The sequence below is a fragment of the Bidens hawaiensis genome, unplaced genomic scaffold, assembly GCF_021521415.1.
Source record: "Bidens hawaiensis isolate Kalapana, Puna unplaced genomic scaffold, B.hawaiensis_p1.1 tig00016042_1, whole genome shotgun sequence".
Taxonomy (NCBI): Eukaryota; Viridiplantae; Streptophyta; class Magnoliopsida; order Asterales; family Asteraceae; genus Bidens; species Bidens hawaiensis.
The window spans coordinates 47,678-71,659 of NW_027492455.1; the positions used below are offsets into that span (position 1 = coordinate 47,678).

The following is a 23,982-nucleotide window of genomic DNA, read 5'->3' on the forward strand; positions in this document are numbered from 1 at the left end:
CGAACGAAAACCGATAAAAACCGAACCGAAACCGATCGTCATTGTTCAAGAACCGGTTTCAACCCGAACCGAAACCGATCATAAACCAGTTTTGACTTTTGTTAATCAACACGAACCGGTTTTAAGTTTTAAACCGGTTTATACACCTTTAGTTTCCAAGGGCAAAAGCGTCATTTGGGTGATGTTAAAAATCAAGATACGGACACCAAACACATGAGAGTTTAAACAATCTTATCTTTTATATCTTTCTCTTCCCTCATCAATCATTCTTCTTTCTTTCTTTCTTTCTTTCTTTCTTCACTTCATCCAATCACAAACTTTCTCTCTCTCTCTCTCTCTACATATACAATAATAATAATAATAACAATAATACATATAGATACATACACGCATCATCATGTATCTATAGATATATAGATTCCGTACGCCTTTTGTTTTTCTAATTAACAAAAACACACACAGTTCTCTCTTCTCTCACGTCTCCACTGTTTCTCTCTCTAAACTTCTTCTTCTTCTTTCTCTCTCATCCGATCATCATGTCTTCGTCGAATCTCTTGCAGATTCACACACGGTTTTGAATCCATTCCATTCTTCATAATAATAATATTATTATTACTGTCTTCAACGCTTGTCTTTTTAGTCTGACCTTTTTCAGGTACCTTTTATTTCGCTTCTCTTTCTCTCTCACACACACATGAATTACATGTTTATAGTGTCATTATTATTATTATTATTATTATTATTATTATTATTATTATTATATACTGTGTTTCTAGGGTTTCGGATTTTGGGGGAAAGTTAGGGTTTAGTTGTGATTGTGAAATTGAATGATTGTTATGAGGTTTAATTGTTTTGCATGTTGTGATCGGTGTGTGGATTGGTGGTTTAGGGTTAATTGGTGGTGTGGATGACTGGATCATGCAATTAGTTGTCAATTTGAGTGATTGTTTGTTGTTAATTTGGATTTTTTTGATAGTTTTGTGCTAGTTTATCGTAATTTGTGATAAAGTTTTTATCTTATTTTATTTTTTTATGATTTTTTATTATTTTTTTATGTTAATGCATTGATTTTGTAGGTAATTGTAAGCAATCTGGTTGACTAATTTTGATTTGATTGGGTTTGATGTAAATATGTTTCTGTGTGTTATTTGAAATTGATTTTTGCTGCTTGCATAGTTCGATCAGAATCAGGCAATCATATACAAAAATAATCAGAAAAATTGAAATCAGAATTCGATATAATTAGATCATCTGTATTCTTTTTATATGCTTATAACAAAGGTTGATTTGTGGCGAATACTGATACGTTTGAGTTTTGACCTGATTTTTTTTGACAGAAGTGTGATTCACAATGCAACATTCTTCGCAGCATTTTCCTTTCGGTAAGATTGAATTTTCCACTGGTTTTTGGTTTACATGCATTGCAGTAACTAGAAAGTTATTGAAAAAGATATGTTTTTTATGGTAGGTCCGTCAAAATTGACCCCAATGAATTATTCAAAAGCTGTTGGAAGCGGGACAAAGGACATGTTAACCAGATCTGATAATTATAATGATGCCTCAAGTGATACCGCCCTTTTCTCAAGTTCATTACCAGTTTTGCCCCATGAGAAGTGTATGCTTTTATCCTCTTTTAATGAAAATTTTCTAACCTAAACGTTGCTTAGGTTTAATTTTTTTTTAAACTTAAAATGCAGTGATACCGAATACCGCAGAGAACAATTTTCAGCCATTAGATGGGAGTGATTTGCTAGAAGATATTGCAGATCATACAATTGGGAACTTGCTACCTGATGAAGATGAGCTATTAGCTGGTGTAATTGATGGGTTTGACCTCACTGCTTTCACTAACCGTGCAGATGAGTTGGAAGAGTATGATCTTTTTGGAAGTGGAGGGGGTATGGAACTTGAATCTGATATGGATAACTTGAATTTGGGTATTTCAAAGGTGAGTTTAGGTGATGGGGTGGTTGGTAACGGGTTGTCCCATTACGGTATTGCAAATGGTGTGGGGACGGTTGCTGGAGAACACCCATATGGAGAGCATCCTTCAAGAACTTTATTTGTGCGTAATATTAATAGCAACGTTGAGGATTCGGAACTCAGAACTTTGTTTGAGGTAATTAATTCTACCCATCCTGTTGAATTTGTCAATATATATAGTAGTTTTTGCTGTTCAATGATTGACAAAAAAGTTGTCTTTTGTGCTTATTAGACAATAATATAGGAAGCACGTTACTCTCGTGTAGATCTTGACACATTTTGTCATACCCTAGATATTAAAGCCCTGAATTTTTGGACTGTTGGATTTGGCTTTTTGCATGGGATAATTTATTGTTCTTGTGAAAACGTTAGCAACAACCAAAGTTAACCAAATTTATGATTGCAAACAAAAAGCTAGGTCTGATTGGTTTGAAAAGTCAACCACTGGCCTATTACATTATTTTGCGAATGATTATGGAATTAATGTGGAAACATTGATGAAAAAGCCGATCACGTGCTTCGTATGGAGTTGCACAATCTTCTAATTTATAGTATTCACTTATGCAATTTATAATATTATAATTTGTCTGCAACGAAAAGCCAAATGATGGAAGTGGTTGCACTAATTGGGATTTTTGAAAAGTGAAAGTTCTCTGTTCTCTAAGAATTTTAATATATTATTTTCAGTTCTTGATACACCAAGTGGTTCTAAGATCCTTTTTCTTTGTTTTTGTATTCTTTGTGATTATTTACTAACATATTATTGTGTTACCTTGTAGCAATACGGTGATATCAGAACACTATACACAGCATGTAAACATAGGGGCTTTGTGATGATATCTTACTATGATATCCGTGCTGCGCGGACTGCTATGCGCTCGTTACAGAATAAGCCACTACGAAGGAGGAAGCTAGACATTCACTACTCGATTCCAAAGGTCTATATTTGAATTTATACATTTTGTTGTTCCCTTTTATCTTCCTTATAGAAGTTAATGTAATCCGTCTTTTCATCTGTTTTTCATGTGTATTAGGATAACCCGTCAGACAAAGATATAAATCAGGGAACTTTGGTTGTTTTTAATCTGGATCCTTCAGTTTCATGTGAAGATCTTCTTCAAATATTTGGGGCATATGGTGAGGTTAAAGAGGTAATTCCTGCTCTCCACTGCAAAAATGTTGATTTTGTTACAACCATCTGGCTTTATCATTTAAAGAAACTTAACTGTGTAATTTTTCTCACGATAACAGATTAGGGAAACACCGCATAAACGACACCATAAGTTTATTGAGTATTATGATGTCAGAGCTGCCGAAGCAGCCCTTAGATCTCTAAACCGGAGTGACATAGCTGGGAAGCGCATAAAGCTTGAACCTAGTCGCCCTGGTGGAGCCCGCCGAAAGTAAGTATACATATTTTTATCGCTAAAAAAAGAAAAGATATGCCATAGCTTATTGTTTTATAACCTTCTTTTATACATGTTCTGCTCATTTGTGGTATGAATAGCGTTACCTTCTTTTAAGAAAGACTTGTGGTGTTCACACTAAACAGATCAATCAAAGATCATCACGTGTCTCGGAATAAAAGTTCTTGTAAAATTGATGTTGGGTCTAGGAACTTTAAAAGTTAGAAGAAAGAAATCTTGATGTTGATTTGATGGTTGATTAAGTAGTCCAAATTGTTGAATAAAGCAGAAATCGTGTCCTTATTTGTCTGTTTCTTGCAATTATTGTTGTGTGTGATGATTATTAATCAAAATATTTTCCTTCCTTCTTTAGCCTAATGTTACAATTGACTCAAGACTTTGACCAAGATGACACTAGAAGTTTTCGACTTCAAGTGGGTCCCTCGATTGCCAACTCTCCTCCAGGTAAGAAAACTTTTGTTGTTACATTGTGTTCTTTGAGAAAAATGTATGTTTTGAGTTGTCTTTATCTGACTATTCTATGAATTATTCAATGTAATTGACATAGCAGGTGTCTGGCCACAATTTGGCAGCCCAATTGAACACAGTCCTCTACAAAGTGTTAGCAAGTCACCGGTCCTCGGCTCAGTGAGCCCTAATTTTGGCAACGGTTTATCTGGTCTGGCTTCAATCTTGCACTCTCAACCAGCCAGAATTGCACCAATTGGTAAGGACAATGGAAGGACTAACAACAACCATCTTGACCAAAACAACACATTTCAACAATCTCATTCGCTTCCAGACTCCATATTGAGTCAGTTTAATGAACCCAAGTCCTCTTTTGGTGGTTCAAGCTCAAACGGTTCAGGAATCGAAACACTTTCTGGTCCACAATTTCTGTGGGGTAGTCCCAACCCTAGTCCTAGCATATTAACTGATCAGCCCAAAGGACCTAACCATGGTTTTAGATCACAAACCATGGGTCATCCATTTACCACATCCAAGGGCCCACCTGGTATTACCCACGGGTTTCCAGTCACAGGGCGTCATGGATCTTTACTTCATCAACATCATCATGTTGGATCCGCGCCATCTGGGATACCGTTTGAAGGACATTTTGGTCATTATCGCGAATCTCCTGAAACGTTGTTTGTGGGTTCACCTGCTTATGGGGGTGTAGGTTTAGGTCATATGGATAGAGGCTTTTTAGGTTCTCGTGGGTCGGTTGGAAATGGTTCTCCAAGCTTTAGTACCATGCCCTCTCCTAGGGTTAGTCCTATGTTTCTTGGTGGCGGGCCTTATGCGGGGTTTGGGGCTACAATGGCTGAAAATATGAGTGAGCGAGGCAGGAACCGCCGTGTTGACCAAAATGGTGGTCAAACTGATAGCAAGAAACAGTTTCAGCTTGATCTTGATAAAATCACTAGTGGAGAAGATACTCGAACTACTTTGATGATCAAAAACATTCCTAACAAGTAAATTGAAGATTGAATTATTGATTATGTTTGGCACAAAAAAATTTTAAACTTGATTATTTTTGGCACTAAAAGATTACAACTTGATTATTTTTGGTACAAAAAGATTTCTATATTATTTTTGGCACAAAAAGATTACAACTTTATTATTTTTTGGCACAAAAAGATTCCAACCTGATTATTTTTGGCACAAAAAGATTTCAACATTTAATTTTTGACACAAAACACAAAGATTTCAGCTTCATTATTTTGCCACAAAAAGATTTCAGCTTTATTAGTTTTGGGACGAAAAGATTTCGGCTTCATTAGTTTTGGGACGAAAAGATTTCGGCTTCATTAGTTTTGGCACGAAAAGATATGAACCAACTTGATTACTTTTATCACTAAAAGATTTTAACTTGATTTTATCCGTGGTACTCCAGGTATACTTCAAAGATGCTGCTTGCTGCTATTGATGAAAATCATAGTGGTACATATGATTTTCTGTACTTGCCAATCGATTTTAAGGTATAATTTTTGTTAAAAATTTATTGCTATCTAACCCCTCCCTTCTCTTTTCCATCTTGCTTCATTTCTGATTTTGATTCCTCGCCATTAACTGCAGAACAAATGCAATTTCGGCTATGCGTTTATAAACATGCTTTCTCCAACTCACATAATCCCATTTTACCAGGTTTAATTTCTATCTTACGATCAACTATCTTTGATCTTTTAAATTCAACATGGACTTAACTGATGATCTATACATTTGTTTGTAGGCGTTTAATGGGAAAAAATGGGAGAAATTCAACAGTGAAAAAGTTGCATCTTTGGCGTATGCTCGAATCCAAGGAAAGATGGCACTCGTGACTCATTTCCAGAACTCAAGTTTGATGAACGAAGACAAACGTTGCCGCCCTATTCTTTTCCATTCAGAGGGCTCAGAAGTTGTTGATCAGGTAAGCATGTTTATTTAAAAATAATTATATGAAAATGCTAAATTACTTATATATCCTTACTGTCTTACAGGAACCTTTGTCATCAAGTATGTTGAATATTCAAATACACAAGTCAAATGGTTCAGACTCGGGTGACTCGTCAGGTAGCCCTGCGAAAGACGGGGCGGGTCACGGTGCAACTGAGCAGAGCTGACAGCAGGTGAAGCCAGCAGTCTTGCTAAACTGTCCAAAATAATAATATTTACCCAAGACTGCTGACTTTCATCGGTACATATGGTGTATAGAATTATGAGAATCACATTAAAAGGGCGGCATGAGTGCAGGCGAATTTTCTCTACTTTTGAAAAGATAAAAAGAGTTGTAAAGGAAAGAAAAAAAAAGAAATCGTATGATCAGAAGTCGAATAGTCTTTGTTAGAGGGGGTAGATCTGACTGTGAATGTGTTTTGAATCTTTAGTTGTTGACTAAAACTGATGGGAAAAATGTTTGGGAACTTTTTTTTTTATTTGTTTAGTTTTTGTTTTGTGGTTTGCTCCAATGTTTTCAGTTGTAATGAGAGCAGGTTTTTCATGTTTTAGAGGAGCCTTTGTTTGTTGTAGAAAGGCCCTTTTGCAGGTCAAATGTCATTATCATGTTGTAATGTAATGACCTGGTGTATTAAATTATGTGTTATAAATTCCAACTGTCCTTTACTTTATTGGATAATAATAATTGTGATTCTCTTGTAGAAAGTAGCAATATTGTGACCTGATGCATTACTGACTTATTTAGATAATGTCATAAGTAATTTAAAACTTAAAACTACAAAAAGATATATGAAGATACAAAAATGTTGATATGGAATTTATTATTGAATTTGAACAACTTTTTACATGCTAAGATTAACCAAACTGATCCATGAACAGGGTGAAAACTGATATATACATTACATTACATGAAGCAGTTGAACACTTGAACCCATTAACACTGCAGTTGTCAGATCCTGGTTTGAAGTTCAATGTCAATGAGAAAACAACACTTGCTATCATCTCTAACATAATGCACATGGCCGTTCACGATGTGAAGAAGCTTTCTTGAAAGATTGAGAGCAAGCCCCTCTTGGCTACCTAAATTGTCTCTTTCTTCATACATTTCTTTGATAATGTTTGCAGGCAGCCCCGGGCCCGGATGACTCATTCTGCAGGAAATATGAAATAACGGATCAACTGGATAACCTTTTGAAATTGACCCGAAGTTAAAATATGTACCTGAACTGTAGATGAATGTACTCGTGTCCATCTTGTTTCATCCTGAGCCCGGGGGACACTTTGATTTCCACCCAACCGTTTACTGAAGGTGCATGGTTCACAATGCTGATCAAGAAATCTGATAAGATTATTTGCAGCCTAATTTGATCGCCGATAAGACCAAGCGTTTTGACTTGATTTGGTATTTCGTGAACCAATGGAATATTCTTTTCATTCAGAACCATCATTACTTGGCTCACAACAGCATCTAACAAATTCTCCATGACAAATTCGTCCGAGTTCAGCTCCACATTGCTGCAAAACCAAAAAAAATAAAAAATAAAAAAAATTCATAAATTGACTTAATAACAGATAAAGTTTGACTTTTGAGGTCAAAACACAACTTTTTGGATTCTTTCAGTAACACGACAATTTTGACCCGTTCGGTTATGAATGGGTTGATTTGGGTTATTTCTAATCTCAAACGGGTCAAATTGATGAATTATTTATTCGAGCTAAAATGGAAATTGTGTCAAGATTTTAATACTAAAATAATCAAATATCATTATTGTAATCATATTTAATGCTTTTATCATTTATGACAAAAAATGTTCTCGGGTCAACCCAAGCTTACCTCTACATTTTAAAATCTAGGGGTGTGCAATAAACCGAAAAAACCGACCCGAAACCAAAAAACCGAAAAATCCAAACCGAAACAAAAACCGACGGTTTGGTTTTATGTTTTTGTAAAAACTGCACTAACGGTTCGGCTTTGGTTTTGAATGTAAAAAAAAAAAACGAAAAAACCGAACCGAATTCCTAAAGTTTTGTTTTTTTATATTTTATATTAATTAGTTTATAAGAATTTAATAAATATGTAACTCCAATATTTCTTATCAAATGAATAACAGTATTATTTTACAATTAACAAAATTATTTATACCTAAATTCATTATTTTTTGGCAACTTTTTTTTCGGCGTAAAATTTTCAAGCTCAAATGGCAAAAACCAAAAAAACCGAAACCGAAAAACCGAAACCGAACAGTTTCAAAAACTCCAAAAACTGAAGTTTTGGTTTTCGGTTTGGGTTTAGCCAAAAACCGCACCAACCCACACCACGCACACCCCTAATAAAATCACCCATTTGACCCGTTACGCGCCACTTTGCGCCTTTAAATTCAACACTTACCCTTCTTCAATACTTTTTAACATGCCCATATTCTCAACAACCGACGCAATTTGTCTTTCGCAAGCGCCACTCGTCGCAAGATACTGCTTCTGATGATCCGAAACACCCGAGTTTTCAAGCAGCTTGCGAGTAAAAAAAAGCCCGTTTAACGGGTTCTTAACTTCTTGCTTAATATACGCCAAATCTTGGTCATTTGACTCATTTTTACTCTCGTTTAACAACATTTTCGTCCTCAAAAAACAAAAACACCCAACCATTTTTCCACTTTCGCCAACTCTCTTGTTTGTTGTCAAATAACACTCTACAAGATTCCCATCTTTCCCAAAAAACCCGAACGGTGCAACCGATGAATCTTGACCGTTGATCGAATTATACAACAAGATCCTGAACTTGGTCAGCGTGTCTTCATCTTTAACTGGACATAAACCTCCAAAATCTTCACCAGGAAGAACTTTTCCAATAACTTCATGTTTCATATGACCCGTAAGCGCTTCCATGGCTGCATTCCATTCGGAACAACACGCGTTTTCGTTTGAAGCGAATAAAGGGGGGATTAATGGATTTAGAGTTTGAATGATTGAGTTATAATCTCCTTCCATACGTATAAACTGGTCCATGATATTTTTGTTGTCTGTGATATCTTGACCGACAAAACATACACCAACAATGTTGTTCATGCAGTCTCGGCTTATGCATGTATTAGCCATAATGTATATAATTTTGTTTTGCTGGTCATTGCTAACTTTCTGCAGTTTTAGTTCTATGTTTTTTTTCTTCTGTACCTGTATCAAATCAGTGATCATAGTAAATACCCATAGTAAGATATTAAGCAACTTAATAAAAAAACTAAGTATTTAAGTATAAATATAAAACTACAAAAAAGGAAATTAAACTTATATAAAATAAAAGTTGTATTTTTTTATAACAATATATAAAGTTCCTGTAGAAAAAAAAGCTGTCTTTTTTGTTGTTCCTCTTTTGTTCTAAATAAATAAATCCAAAATTACATAAATAAAGAAAAACACAAATCACACAAAATCAATTCTGCAAATTTACAAAAATAATGAAAGGGGATAGCGGCGCAGCTTGTTGCTCACTTACCCATTATCCATATGTAGCTTGGTTTGTGTTAATAAAAAAATATGAATGGTTATGTCGAAAATATATAACTGGAATAAAAAAAAATATTCATAAAAAGAAATAAATTACAAAGACATTGTTGATTTATCATCAATCTTTTACCATATGCTCATGATTTGCTTTTAAAGGGTAAATTAAGGAACTTTTTTTTTGTCTAAAGTTTATTTTTATACTTGAACTAAAAAATGGATCCAATTACAATAGAGAGGCAGATATGTTTTTAGCGCACAAAACCTCCCACGCTATTTTGTTTTATTAAAAAGCCAAATAAAATATGGATATATTAAAAACAGTTAAGAAGGTTGTATGCTTTAACAACAGACATTTGGCGACTATAAACCCGTTTGACCCCATTCCCCTTTAAGCATATAACTTTATAGTTGACGCGTTTGAGATATAAACAAAACCAAATAGTCAAATAGACCCATCCATAAGTAAACGGGTCAAAGTTGTCACCTTTGATACTTTCTAACTAATAACTGTTGTTATACTCGAAAACTTATAATAAACGATTTACCGAGCAAAGCTATACGGAGAATATCTTCGACAATTCCACGCGACGTTTCATGAACAAACTCACCGATCAAAGACTTCCCCATAGCTTCACTAGCTTTGACTCCAGTCAACTCTGCAATTTTCCCATTCCACCCGTTAACCAAACCGCATACATCAACACCAAAAATAGGAACAGAAGCTGTTTCAATCAACCTCATCATTTCACAAGCAACCGAACTGATTTCAGCCACCCGTTGACCATCACTCTCACTTTGTTGACTATATTTCATCATTCTTTGAGTACTATTATCCACAACATCTTGAGCAGACGTTCGCATTATCAACTGCAACGAATGTATCACATTAATCTCAGAATCTTCCCAAGGCAAACTCTTGCTTCTTACAACTTCAAGAAACGCCTTGAACGAAGACCTCGGGTGCATTTTATCACCATCATCTTTCTCTTCTGGATGATGCTTCGCACCCGCCCATTTAATCTCTCGTTCCGTTTGTGATCGAAACCAAAACATGAAATCTTTTGAGTTAATCCTTGCAGCAGCCATACCACAAATCGCATCACCGAGCAAACCCGCACCCGAATAACCAGAAAGCAACAAACTTTCAGTACTAAAACCTGTCGAATCTTTATGTTCATCACACAGCCATTTAATAATATCTTTAACTTGTGTTTCATTTGGAGTCACACCAGTTAACCAAACTTTGGTATCATAGTATAAAGCCGCACCATCACATTTAACCAAATCCATAATGATTGGAGAGTTCATTATGATCCTAAACGGGTCGTCTCGCAGGAGCATGTCGCATAACGTCGTCTGCATACGAAGAATATTTTTCTCTGCTTTTTGCTCAGCTAATTGTATCTCCATGTAAAGCTGCAAACCAACCGACTGCATAAAAAACTCGCACGCATAACGAAGTGGGAACGGGATGTAACGCTGCGTCGTGTGATGACACGCCACCAAACCCCATAGTTTTAAAGACTCATTATTGTTTATAAGAATTGCCATCACCAAAGAAGCAATCGAGTTCATGTTATTCATGTAAACCACATGACACCCGTGTGGGGCCCGGAGCGTCGAGTTGACCAAACAAACCGGCTGCTTTAGTTCTTGACTTCGAATCACGGAACCGGTTTTTCACGACAATCAACGATTATTCTCACACGGTTTTGTTTAAACAAGAACCGAGCCGCTTGTGGGATATCAGTTGCAGGGTAGTGTAATCCTAAATACGGTTCCAAATCAAATCGTTTAACTTCCGAAACAACTTCACCATGTTCATCATCATGAAACTTATAAACCATAACCCGATCATAACCGGTAAGCTTTTGTATTTCTTCAACAATAGTGTCACACATAACACCAATATCTCCACTAGGAAGACTCTGCAGCCTCGAAATCGCTCTAACGACGAGTTTTTGCGATTGAACCGCACTGGAAAACAGCACGGTGGGGTCACTAGAACTAGCTGGCTCTAAGTCAATCACAACTCCAACGTCGATCCTATGAAGAATCGCGTAAAACGGTTTACGGGTCGTTTTCTAGTGGACCCAAATAGGGTTTAATAACTTAATATCTCTAACAGCTATAGCTCTTTCTAATGAAGCCTTTGAGCTAGATGTGAAAAGTGTTCTAGCATCAACTCCAAGCAGAGTTTTATTATTATTTTCAAGATTTAAATCTAACATATTATAACAGTTTTCACTAAAAGTTATTATGTTAAAACCGGGCTCTTCGACTGCAATCATGCAGCCAAAAGGTTGAACAAGACCACCTCTTTGGATTTTGGATAAGTAAGCAGTTACTTCTTGTTCAGCTACAGCTTCTGGTGCATGTGTTAGTGTATTTGTGTAGTTGAAAGATTTACCGGATTCGACTGACTGTTCAAACTCTGATAACAGTCTAGCATCAGCACCATATTGAGCCAGGGTTTGGGTTTTATGAGTTGGGTTGATGTTGATGTTGCTTCCACCTGATGAGGTGGCAGTTTTATGTTTATTCTTGTTAATGGTTGGTTCCTCTGCAGTTACTTCTAACTCCATTTTCATAACTTGAAAGGAGTTTGTATGGATGTTCTGTAATGGTTTGTTTGAAATATGAAGAATGTTTATAGAAGCTACAGCAGCACTGTTGTATATATATGATAGTTTGAACTTGATGTCCCCGCATATTTATTAACTTCACTTGCAACTAGTTTCATGTCTAGTTTTTTAATTTACTTGACTTATTCGTTCGGTTATGTGGTGTGGTTTAACTAGCAAGGGCTAGTTAAAGCAATACTGTCACTGCCACGTAGGCAATAGAGCTTTAACTAGCGCATTTTGGTTAACTAATATTTAAATGAAAAAAGAAAAGAAAAAAAATAGATGTGTGTGTGTGTGTTTGTATATGATTGGTGGAGAGAAGTGTGTGTGTGTGTGTTTGTATACGATGTAGACCAAGAAAAAGATTATTTCAACTTAATACTAAAATAGACATTGACTTTTAGCCTATAACTTTCTAAGTAACACATCCTTTCATAGAACTATCAGATTACACCATGAAAGACAAACTATTAGCTAGTCTTTTTGGCATGAAAAATCTTAAGTAAGATGGGTCCCGCATTCATACCAACCAATAGTCGACACAAGGCATATATATATAGGAAAAATTCCCAAAGTAGTCCTTTTATAAAGAGAGAGGAAATACGTTTTAGCCATAAATTCTCAAATATTCCTAAAATAGCCCACATAATTTGGACATGTGCGACATATTGGGATAATATCCGACCAGATTTCTAAACCAATTGTATTTTAACATATGTAAGAATTTACGAAAATCCGACTAAATTTTTGAAAATCTTGAGGACCCGTCCATATTTTCCCACTAAATATTTATTTCAAAAGCAGTTTTCGCGGACGGTATTTTTATGTTTCCTAACTTATCCGTCCAAGTTTAAAATCGAAATACTAAGTTCTATTTTTTTAATAAAAATAATAAAATAAAAGGCCTTGGTAAAACTTAAAGAAAGGAAAACTAAAAGTAAAAGAAGACTTGGTTTAGAAGAGACATTGGAAAATGAAATGGGTAATTTGGAACCACCATACGTCAATACTTGGAATGTGGTGGAGATGATGCCAGATTTAAATTGCCGCCAGCCACATAGTTTAAACTCACTCGTTGACCCATATTATCATACACCTGGTGTGCACTGCAGCAGCTGACACCAGTCTACTCTTCGTATAAATATGATTTCTTTATACTAAAAGGCTACACGTATGAATCACACACAGTCTAGGGGCTCGGGCTAAAATTCGGCTCGTTTCAAGTTCTTTTTGAAAAGTTTAAGCTTGGCTCGTGAGTGTTGTTTTAAGCTCGGGCTCGACTCGTTTATTAGTTATCATTAAAATTTTTCACTATTTTTTTTATATTTGGGAAAAAACGTAATGAGCCTATGCCTGGCTCGAGCTCGAGTGAAGTGTAAACTTAATACATAGAAGTCCAAACCTAAATGAGCTTCCCATACAAGGCTCGAGCTCAGACTCAATAACTAAACTAGCTACATTTGAGTCTCGGGCTTGTTTCAAGTTTTTTATTATCGATTGGAGCTCGAGTAGCTCGGGTCATTTGCCACCTAGATCGAATGTTGGGTTGCATGCTTCATGTAGTGATGTAGAGTAGTATGATTATTATGTTTTGGGTTAATTGTGTGGGTAACAATAGGTTATGGACCTTAATACCTTATATAAGATAGTTTTATATAGGTATTCTATTTATTATTGCAATATGATTAATGTAACAAACCTAACATCATATCGCAGTCCTACCGACGGGTTCGCCTCCCTTCCCTGTTTCTCTTATTATGATCTACGACTACAACCGTTGCCATGACCATAAATACGACATAGTAATTATGAAGCCAACGAGGCTTGTTAGTTCGAACCCCTAGTCCCTCGCGACGCTGGTTTCTCAAATTAAGTTGACTTTGTATTTAAAAACAAAGTGTTGGACGTTGACTTGTACCGATGAGTGTTAAGAAAGCCAAAGGCGAGTGCATAGTGTTTATAAAACAAACCACACATCAAACAAATCTCTCTCTAAAAGTAGTCACTCTATCCTTAGCAATAGAGGTATATATAGTTTGCATACGTCCACTCTTCCCAGAGTCTCATACCCTACCAATAATTTTGTTACGGGAGAGATTCTACTTGGTATGATCGTTTTGTTGAGATAAGCATGCATGATGTGTGTTCAAGATAAGAGCAAAGCTAAGATTGTTAACTAGTGAGAGGTGGAGACTTCACTTTGTATAGGGAAAATTCCTAAAATAGGTATTTATGATTAGGTTTTTCAGGTTTTAGGTGTCATTTTCAACATATTCTCAAAATAGGTATTATAAACTAGTCGTGACAAATAGTTTATGATTATTCACGAGTATTTTCTATAACCAATTAAAACTTGACACGTGTCTATAAACTAACCGTAACGACCTGTTTCACTAATAATCTCCTCGTAAAGATTAAATAAGTTTAAACCCTCGTAATCAAATACTCGAAACTGAGTATTTGAAATATCCAAATGCCCGTTATCTTTGAAACCGAGTATTTCAAATGCCCGATGTATACCCGAAAATACCTTAAAAATAACCCTAAAAAGTGCAAACTTTTAAAAAAAATCCAATTTATACCCGAAAAAACCTCGGAAAAAAACCCGATAAAACTCGTTACTATGGTTTTCTCAATACCCGAACCCGGTTCCATACCCAAACCCGGGTATTTAAAAAACCCGATTTGTGCACCTCTAGTCACGACTAGTTTATAGCAAGATATAGACAAGACGAGTTAACTACCAATAAATTACTCGTATGGTTAATGTAAATCTGGTAACTTATCAGAACGAGTTGATTAACAATAAAATACTCGTATTGGGAATATAAACAAGGTAAACTAGTCACGACGAGTTAACTACAAATGAACTACTCGTAAGCGTAATGTTTACCAGATAAACTTATCGAGACGAGTTAGTTACCAACAAAATACTCGTATAATGGATATAAAGTAGTCGTTGACCTGTATCTACTCGTAAAGACTAGTTGACCAAACAAACTAACCATTCCAGTTAGTGTTTTGTAAAACAAACCAGTTAGATGCATTTGGTAATCAAACTCATCGTCGTGGTTAGTTTGATAAAATACTTGCGACTCTTAAGGTTTTATAATCTGCTTGTCGCGACTAAAGAATATCTTATTTACTCGTGTGGCGCTGATTACGAGGGTTTAAACTTATTTAATCTTTACGAGTAGATTATTAGTGAAACAGGTCGTTACGGTTAGTTTATAGAAACGTGACAAGTTTTAATTGGTTATAGAAAATACTCGTGAATAATCATAAACTATTCGTCACGACTAGTTTATAATACCTATTTTGAGAATATGTTGAAAATGACACCTAAAACCTGAAAAACCTAATCATAAATACCTATTTTGAGAATTTTCCCCTTTGTATATGTTTGTTTTATCAAGTAAATCTCAAATCATGTTTGGTTATTAATTTACTTACACACCCAACTTTTGCAATGGAACTTGACCTTATGTAAAGGCTTGTATTTAACACAGATGATTATAAGTTTATGATGTTACTCACAATCAATAAAATTGGTCGGAATTTGTATAAACGTCAGATAGACATGCATGTAGCCAAAAATAAACGTTGGTCGGGATTTTTAAGAAACAACCATTTAAAATTTATGTACAACTGCGGATGCAATTCTCAACTTATATGTGAATTTTAGTTCAATGCGTTTACATGTATAGACAGACACATGCATACATATAACGCGTGTATTGTAATAAAATTCTGCAAAACAAGAAAGTATTTGGCTCCTGATACAAATATGTGTCTTGGTATATACTGTACCTAAAATTAGTACATCAAAATCAGATTTATGCTATAAGTTGTAACACATGTTAGTAACATCCTAATCCATCTACCTTAAAATTACATATATAAATGAATAAAATATCTAGCTCTTAAAAGGAGAACAAGAGTCAACCATGCAACATCTATTTGAAGAAAATTAAAAATCTAAAAAAAAAAAAAGGTTTAGAGACTTTTAAATCTATCAGTGGTCAACACAAATCTACCTGTTAAAAGTCAACATACAATAAAAATATAAGATGTCAACACAAATCAAGCTCCTAAAAAATTTTTAAACATCAACTTTACAGGCTCGAAGTCGACACAAATCTACCTTAAAAAAATTAAGGTTGCTCAAAACTGTTGAAAGTTAACCTAAAAGATTAGAGCTACGAAAACCATAACACGTCAGCTAAGTTGTTAAAAGTAACATCAATATCAATGAAAAGTAAACAAAAATCCACTCACTGCGTGTGTCAAAAACCAATATATATATTGCAGGCAGAGGGATTTTGCATATTTAAATGGCGTTTGGCTATCAATCCATTAAATATCATCATTTCACATGCACACAGGCATCTTATAAAATCATAAAAATATAACTCGCATTGCTAAATAAAACATATCCCGTTGAATCATACGCTCACTGAGAACCTAGTTCTAGTAACCCTTTACCCTTTTAACCGAACATCCACCTAATCTTTCAAGCGGTTGACAACTAATCAAAGGTCTTATAATAAACTTAATGCTGGCATGCAGGAAAATAAAGTAAGATAAAAATTACCAAAAGAGAAAGATATTCATCAGGTAAAATCAAATCACACTTAAATTGCAGTTTCTAAAAAACTATAACTGTACACCGGAAATCAGAAATCAGAAAGAAAACCAAGTAAGATATCTAGAACAGAAAGAAACAATGTCTTATTTATATAGATTATTATATTAGAAGCACAAGGGGTGATAAGCATTTAAGATTGGAGTAAAATAATGTAAAACAAGGGCACTTATTCCTTGTTACCGAATCTTTTGGCAATTAGCGGACGGACATCTTCTGCATTCGCTAGTGTCTCCAAAAAGGGTAGTAATGTAATTAATGCACAATCTGACGGATCATTGAACCAACTCTTTATTGGAATCCCATTATTTACTTGAAACCGAAAAACCTGAAACCACCAAAAGTTAATGAGACCCGAAAAATATTAAAAAATAAAAAATAAAAAAAATAGAAAAATGTAACCTTAAAGCTACCTGTGGACAATTATCAATTATGGCAACTTTAGCAAGATCAAGACCTAAAACAGTTAGATCTTTAGTGTAAGTTCCATCTGCAAAAACACACGATTCTCTATAAGCTCGGCGAGAGATGAATTTTCCATCTGGATCCAATATATCCAATAGTTGATTTGCGTAAATGCTTTGACTCGCTGTAAACACCATAACTTGAAACATTTCCGAAACTCTTTCCAAGAATTCTTTAAGATAAGGCCTCCGCTTCACATGGACCGCATGCTCTTTGAAATCAACAAATACTGTAAAACTGAAGTCTGCGTCATCACAGTGTTCCAACGTCGAGTGGACAAGTGTTTCTGTATATGCCAACATCAACAACATTATAGTAAAAAAATTTTAGCTTTATAAAAAAAATAATAATAATTTGTATACCATCTAAATCGAGTACTAATGTGACAGTTTTTCGATTCGTTTCCACTTCAGAAAGATCGGGCAGATGTTTGATAAACATTTGCGGATCCAAACATTCTGACGGGTCCCATTCGGGATAACTGTTGGCATCGAGCTCCTGATTGCATGATGTCAGCTGATGTATTGCAAGATACAAGTTTGATTCTTCTGAAGACAATACAGGTTCTGAACTGTTTTGTATTCTGTCATCACAACCATTGCTATCTTCAAGAAACGTTAGTAACATGTATTCATCGTCTAAAAATAAGCTTGTTTCGTCACATTCGTAATCCTGTAAGCCCGTCGGTTCTTCAGTAGGTGAGCTGGAAACGATCATGTCTGATATGAAGAAATCTGACACGTTACAACTTTGATATCCACATGAGGTTTTATTTATAGTGTCGCTATCTTTATCTTCCAGTGACGGCACTTCAAGATCCTTTTCGCTTTCTAAATAAAAACAACAAATAAAAACTTATAATTTATGTAATCATAATCACTTTGTCCAAACACTAAAAAAAAAAATACTAGTCACAAAAAATATAGAATCTTTATTGTTTTACCTTCATTGCAAGAAAGAGTTGCTTCAATGTTATTGTCCATAGATTGCGGAACAGGTGAAAAGATAGTTTCTACTGTTGAAAAGCAGTTGACTTTAGTATGATCCTGCAATAAAATAAAACTTCCATATATTAATATAAAGCTTATAACTTTGGGTGCATAATTTAAAAGTAATCGATTAATTTCTGAATCTGGAAACTTTCTTCATCAAGAAATTCACAACAGTTAGTTTCATCGGTTCTAAGATCCTGCAAATTTACTTCACTACAAACAGAATCTGCAAAAAACAAAATCATAAAAATAGTAAATAATAATATTCAAATTAAAAGAAACTTAAAACAAAAAATCCTATGTTAAGGTTATTACCGTCTTTTTTATCAGAAATAAGCATCTCGAGTTGAGCTTCTTGTTGAAAACTTTTAGACTGTGACAAACTATTCTTGAATATCTTGCTTGATTTTTGGCAAACATGAAGGCCGTTCTTTTCTCTCAAGCAGCCCGTGCTTGACTTCGTTTTCATCTTTGGTGATGGCATTTGTTCTGTATCTTTTATGCATATTACAACAATACTGACTTAATAACATGAGTAGGAAAATAAAATCCTCCAAATATCTGCGAATAGCAAAAAGAACTAATACATTAGACTATTTAGTAGGGGCGTGCATAAAACCGAAAAAACCAAACCAATATAACCAAGACAAAACCGACAGTTTGATTTTATGTTTTTGCAAGAACCGAACTTTCTGTTCGCTTTCGGTTTTGCGTATTAAAACCGAAACCGAACTTATAGATTTCCAATGTTTATGTTGAATTTTAATACATAGTCTAACCCAAATATTTTAGTAGAAAAATATAATAATCAAATAAATTAGTAACTAACAAAAAAAAATTAGGCCTAAATTCATTATTTTTGTGTAACTTCTTTAATTCAGCTAAAAAATTTCAAGCTCAAACGGCAAAACCGAAACTAAACGGTTTTTAAAAGCTCAAAAACCGAAATATCAGTTTTTGGTTCGATTTTAGCCCAAAACCAAACCGACCGATGCACACCGCTACCATTTAGAGTTAAAGTTTTAGGGTTTGTTCATCAACTTCAACAATATACAACTTTTGAATCAAATCAAACAAACTTCACATATGTTTCAATCTCGATCCATCAGTTTCACAAATATTTTAGTCCAAATGTATACTAATCAAATAAATTAGTAACTAACAAAACAAACTTAGGCCTATATTCATTATTTTTCTCTAACCTTTTTTTTCAGCTCAAACTTTTCAAGCTCAAATAACAAAACCAAACCCAACTAAAAACCGAAACCAAACGGTTTTTTTAAAACTCAAAAACCAAAAATTTCGGTTTTTGATTCCGTTTTAGTTCAAAACTGAACGGTTTTTAAAAACTCAAAAACCAAAATTCCGGTTTTTGGTTTGGTTTTAGCTCAAAATCAAACGGCTTTTAAAAACTTAAAACCCAAAATTTCGGTTTCGGTTCGATTTAATCCCAAAACCGAACCAAACCAACCCAACCGATGCATACCCCTACCATTTATAGATTAAATTCTAGGGTTTGATCATCAATTTCAATAAAACACAACTTTAGAATCAAGTCAAATCAAATCAAAACAAACTTCACATAAGTTTGAATCTCAATCCATCAGTTTCACAAACTCAATCAACAATCATAAAATCATAATAAGTTAACCAAAATTCAACCAAACTTCAATCAAAGTCAAAGTCAACACACAGATAAACAATAATCGCAAACAAAATTAATAAACTATCATCATAATTCAAATACTAATTCCACAAAATCATTAATCAACAAACCTAATCAATCAAAACGACGCAGTTTTATCAATTCGAATAATCGTCAGCGATTGAGATAAAAACTTCATTCAAAATTAGATAATGATTGAATAATGAAACGATAACGGAGGATCATATAATAATAATCATCAGAAACAGATAGATATAGATAGATGATTCATTAGCTACAGTTATGTGTTTGAATTGATTACCTGCTGTTGCTGTTTGTGTGTGTGTATATACAAAATTATATATGTATGTATATATGAATATGAATATATCAATATCAAACCCCCAGCCCCAAGAACTCAACTCTTTCTCTCTCTCTAGTTCTAGTTGACGCGCTTATATGCTGTTTCTCTCTATCTACATATATATATATGTATAGACACTTTTATTATCTGGAGGTTACTACTATTCTTTATTAATATACGATGCTTATCTATGTTACGAGAGCTCGAGCTCGAGCTCGACACATAAGTTATTTTCTCAAGTTCAGCTCATATATTACTTATTGGTTAATTTATACATGTTTTTATTTATTTTATATATTTTTATATTTTAAGAAAATCTTAAATGACTTAAACTATGACTCGAGCTTGGTTATGCGGTGACACATAGAAGTCCAAAAGAGATTAAATTTAAAAGTTTAAAAAGGTTTGAGCTCGAAAAAGCATGGCGTGTTCGAGCTTTTAATTCAATCTGAGTTGATCAAGTTGGTTGAAGAGGTAGGTCCCAGCACAGACCAGTTGGTCCCGCAAGACTCACCTTGAACAGGGACGTCTGCGCAAAGGCCATCTGCTCCCGCAGGACCCACCATGCTCATAGAATCTTACGCGTAGTACGCAAGCTGTACACGCAGGGAAAGCCTCCCAATGGTGAAGTACCCCGCCTGTTCCCGCAGTTGCGGATACAAGCCATCAGGGAAGGCTACCCGCAGACAGCAGGGCTACACGCACAAGACACTAGCTACTTCAGTAGTCACATGAAGGAATGAGCAAGGCGGGAACAATCCCGCCTAAATGAGCCAGTCTGATTCTGAAAGATCTTTTGTACTATACCTACCAAGGTATGGATAGGACAGACGATCTGACCAGAACAGCCCATGAGCCAATCACAGGGTGACAGCTCACCTACAACAGTGCGAGGAGGAGCACCCTCTAGTACTGTTTGTCACTATTAGCCGCTGCCTACTCACCAACCCTTACTGTGGGGCATGCGCAGCCTACAGTTGGTGGAATAGTGTTACTGTTGGCCGTAACCTATTCACCAACCAGCATGGCCTGCGTACAATCCACAGTAGGTGGGACGTGCATAACCTACAGTTGGTGGAATAGTGCAGCCGACTTTGTTACTGTTGGCCGTAACCTACCCACCAACCAGTATGGCCTGTGCATAGACCACTGTTGGTTGAACAGGAATACTATTCAGCCGGCTGTACCTTCTAGGAAACCTACCTTCGGCTATAAATACTCCAACATCTTAGAATGGTAAGATCATCTGCTATCCTGTTATCTAGCAATCTCTTAATATACACTTATATTCAGAGCAATCTAGTCTGATTCTCACGCCGGAGGGTGGTCACAAGGAGGAACCCCCCCTTCTCAGTGACGAGCTTACGGTGTTTGTTTTGCAGGTCCCCTGAAGAACAACTGTCTCTGTTGGACCTCATTCTCGTGGGAAACATTACTTAACCCCCAGATTATCTATAATCTGTTCCGGGTCACTTAGTGTTTCTTCATTGGCGCCATCCGTGCATAAAAGCTAGAACTAATTTAGTTTTTTCGAATTTTCTGAAGAAATGGTTAACGTTACTCCGGTCCAAAAGCCAGTAACCGACCAAGAAACCCCGGTAACAACCCCAGCAACTGGGGGGAATACCGGCGGTTATACAATCCTTACGAACACTACCCCGACTACCCAAGCCGGGGCAAGTGGAGTAAATATTCCACTGGGGTTCACCGATACCCAGCTGGAAAAACGAACGAAGGTCCCTCGCCAAACACTAGATCAAGTGAAGGCGTGGGCCGAAGCACGGCAAAGAGAATTCCAAGCCGAATTGGATGAACGCTTGCGTTCAGTTCAACAGGCTGACGAATTCGCCAGTACTCGCCAACACCTCAATATGAGCAGTGACTGCGAGTACTCAGACGACGAGTTGGAGTCCGATACCGACGCAAACCCTCGCCATAAGGCGAAAGGGAAGCGTAAGGAAACGGACGTCCAACCAAAAAGGAATTTTGGGGAAGCTTTTAAACCAATCGCGGAGAGAAACCCGCGTGACTTCTCCAAAACCTTTAGACCAACTGCTACAAATGCAGGAAAGTCAAAATTCGCAAGGGACATTGCGGAAGCAATCGCCCCGAGAAGTGCCAAACAAATGTCCAACATTGGCACTTATGATGGTCTATCCGACCCAGACGACCATTTGAACAGGTTCATTGCGGGGGCTACCGTCAGCAACTGGACGGAACCCACGTGGTGCTACATGTTCCAGATGACTCTGGTCGGAGCGGCCAGGGCATGGTTCGATCGTTTACCGATCCACCACATATATGACTGGGCGGGCTTTCAGAACAAGTTCAGCCAGCACTTCAGCCAACAGAGGAAGTACACTGAAGAGCAGTGGACGATCCTCAACTGCGTGAGAGAGGAGGATGAATCTTTACTAGACTTCATCACTCGCTTCAACTCCAAAAAGCTAAGTCTCGGCAACATAAGTGAGGATCTGGTTCGCGCCGCCTTCATCCAAGGCGCCGAATACCCAGAACTTATCCGCACATTGACGGGTAAGGATGGCATGCCATCAACATGGGATGCCATCATGACGGCGGCAAAGCGCTTTGCCGAGACGGAAAAGCAACTGGGAAGGGATCTTCCCCAGAGTACACACCTCTACACGCAGAGGACAAGAGAAAACAATGTCCGGATCGCCCGGCAGAACAAAAAGAGGAGGCTAGGTATTTGGCAGTCAAGGGTAAACTTTGACACCTCATCCAGCTCTCGCCCTCTTGTTGGCGGAAGGGACAACATACACCCTTCAAACCGAAAACACCTTTACCTCAGTGGCACACCCGCAAGGTAATGGTGAGGTAGAAAGAGCAAATAAGAGCATCGTCGAAGGCATCAAGAAGAGACTATCGGAACACAGATCTGGCTGGGTGGACGAGCTTCCGCACGTCCTTTGGGCAAACAGAACGCTGAAGAAGGCCAGTACGGGAGAAACCCCGTTCAGCCTCACTTATGGCACTTAAGCCATGGTCCCGGTCGAAATTGGTCTACCCTCACCAAGGGTCTTGAGTCAGCCAGACGACAATGATGCGGAAAGACGGTTGGATCTTATGCTAACCGAGGAACGCAGAGACTTAGCCGCAGTGCGTGAAGAGAACTACAAACGACAAATGCAAAAGTACTACAACACGCGAGTAAAACTCTGCAACTTCAAGGAAGGAGACTACATACTGCGTAACAACGAGTCTTCGAACCAAGAACGCCCAGGAAAGTTGGCCCCGGTCTGGGAAGGGCCATACGTTATCAAACAAGTTCTGGGAAAGGGCGCATACCGGCTCGAAAGGCTCGATGGCACTCCCATCCAAAGAACATGGAATGGAGCTCAATTACGCAAATGTTATATGTAGATCAATTCCAAACTTGTAAAGAAAAGGCCTAAGAGCCACTTCTAATGGAAATGATTCTCCTTTCACAATGTGTTGATAGCCTTACCTTTAACTTATGAACTTCCCATGTGCCGGTATTCACCGCATCAATGTGTGAAGTAAGTAGTTGCGTGTGGAAGGCGGCAAAACCCGCATAAACACTAACGCTAAAAATGTTAAAAAGTTAAGGAAAACCTACACGCAGGTCAGATGTAAGTAAAGTTTAGCCATCCTTGTAAGTGCAAGTGACGGTCTTACCCGCACAATCACGAACAAGGAAGCAAAACTTCAACCTATCATCTACCACGTTCAAAGGTTATCCTAAAAAAAAAAAAAAAAAAAAAAAAAAAAAAAAGATGAGGAAAACCTACACGCAGGTCAAATATGGGTAAAGTTTAGCCATCCTACTAAGTGCAAGTGACGGTCATACCCGCACAATCACGAAAGAGGAAGCAAAACTTCACACCTATTATCTACCACGTTCAAAGGTTAACTTATCCCCAAATAAGGTAA

The 23,982-nt window shown here is 36.5% G+C and overlaps 2 protein-coding genes and 1 pseudogene across 3 annotated transcripts; 1 reads left to right on the plus strand and 2 right to left on the minus strand.

Moving 5' to 3' along the window:
- Positions 1–387: 387 nt before the first annotated feature.
- On the plus strand, positions 388–6,473 carry LOC143550480 (protein MEI2-like 5). The gene is made up of 13 exons (XM_077041120.1): positions 388–655; positions 1,338–1,382; positions 1,469–1,615; positions 1,698–2,119; positions 2,763–2,921; positions 3,018–3,134; positions 3,235–3,386; positions 3,763–3,854; positions 3,961–4,864; positions 5,287–5,371; positions 5,469–5,537; positions 5,623–5,802; positions 5,873–6,473. Exons 2-13 carry the CDS (start codon positions 1,352–1,354, stop codon positions 5,993–5,995), a joined length of 2,481 nt encoding a protein of 826 aa, XP_076897235.1. The 5' UTR covers positions 388–655; positions 1,338–1,351; the 3' UTR covers positions 5,996–6,473.
- A 181-nt stretch (positions 6,474–6,654) lies between these two features.
- Positions 6,655–12,008, minus strand: LOC143550453 (phytochrome E-like; annotated as a pseudogene). Its single transcript, XR_013138332.1, has 4 exons — positions 9,875–12,008; positions 8,218–9,067; positions 7,017–7,343; positions 6,655–6,979 (listed from the first exon to the last, which is right to left on the minus strand). The product of XR_013138332.1 is annotated as a phytochrome E-like (transcript).
- Positions 12,009–16,543: 4,535 nt separating this feature from the next.
- Positions 16,544–19,149, minus strand: LOC143550481 (uncharacterized). The gene is made up of 6 exons (XM_077041121.1): positions 18,374–19,149; positions 18,205–18,284; positions 18,010–18,118; positions 17,429–17,896; positions 17,015–17,352; positions 16,544–16,929 (listed from the first exon to the last, which is right to left on the minus strand). Exons 1-6 carry the CDS (start codon positions 18,540–18,542, stop codon positions 16,771–16,773), a joined length of 1,323 nt encoding a protein of 440 aa, XP_076897236.1. The 5' UTR covers positions 18,543–19,149; the 3' UTR covers positions 16,544–16,770.
- Between the last annotated feature and the right edge of the window lie 4,833 nt (positions 19,150–23,982).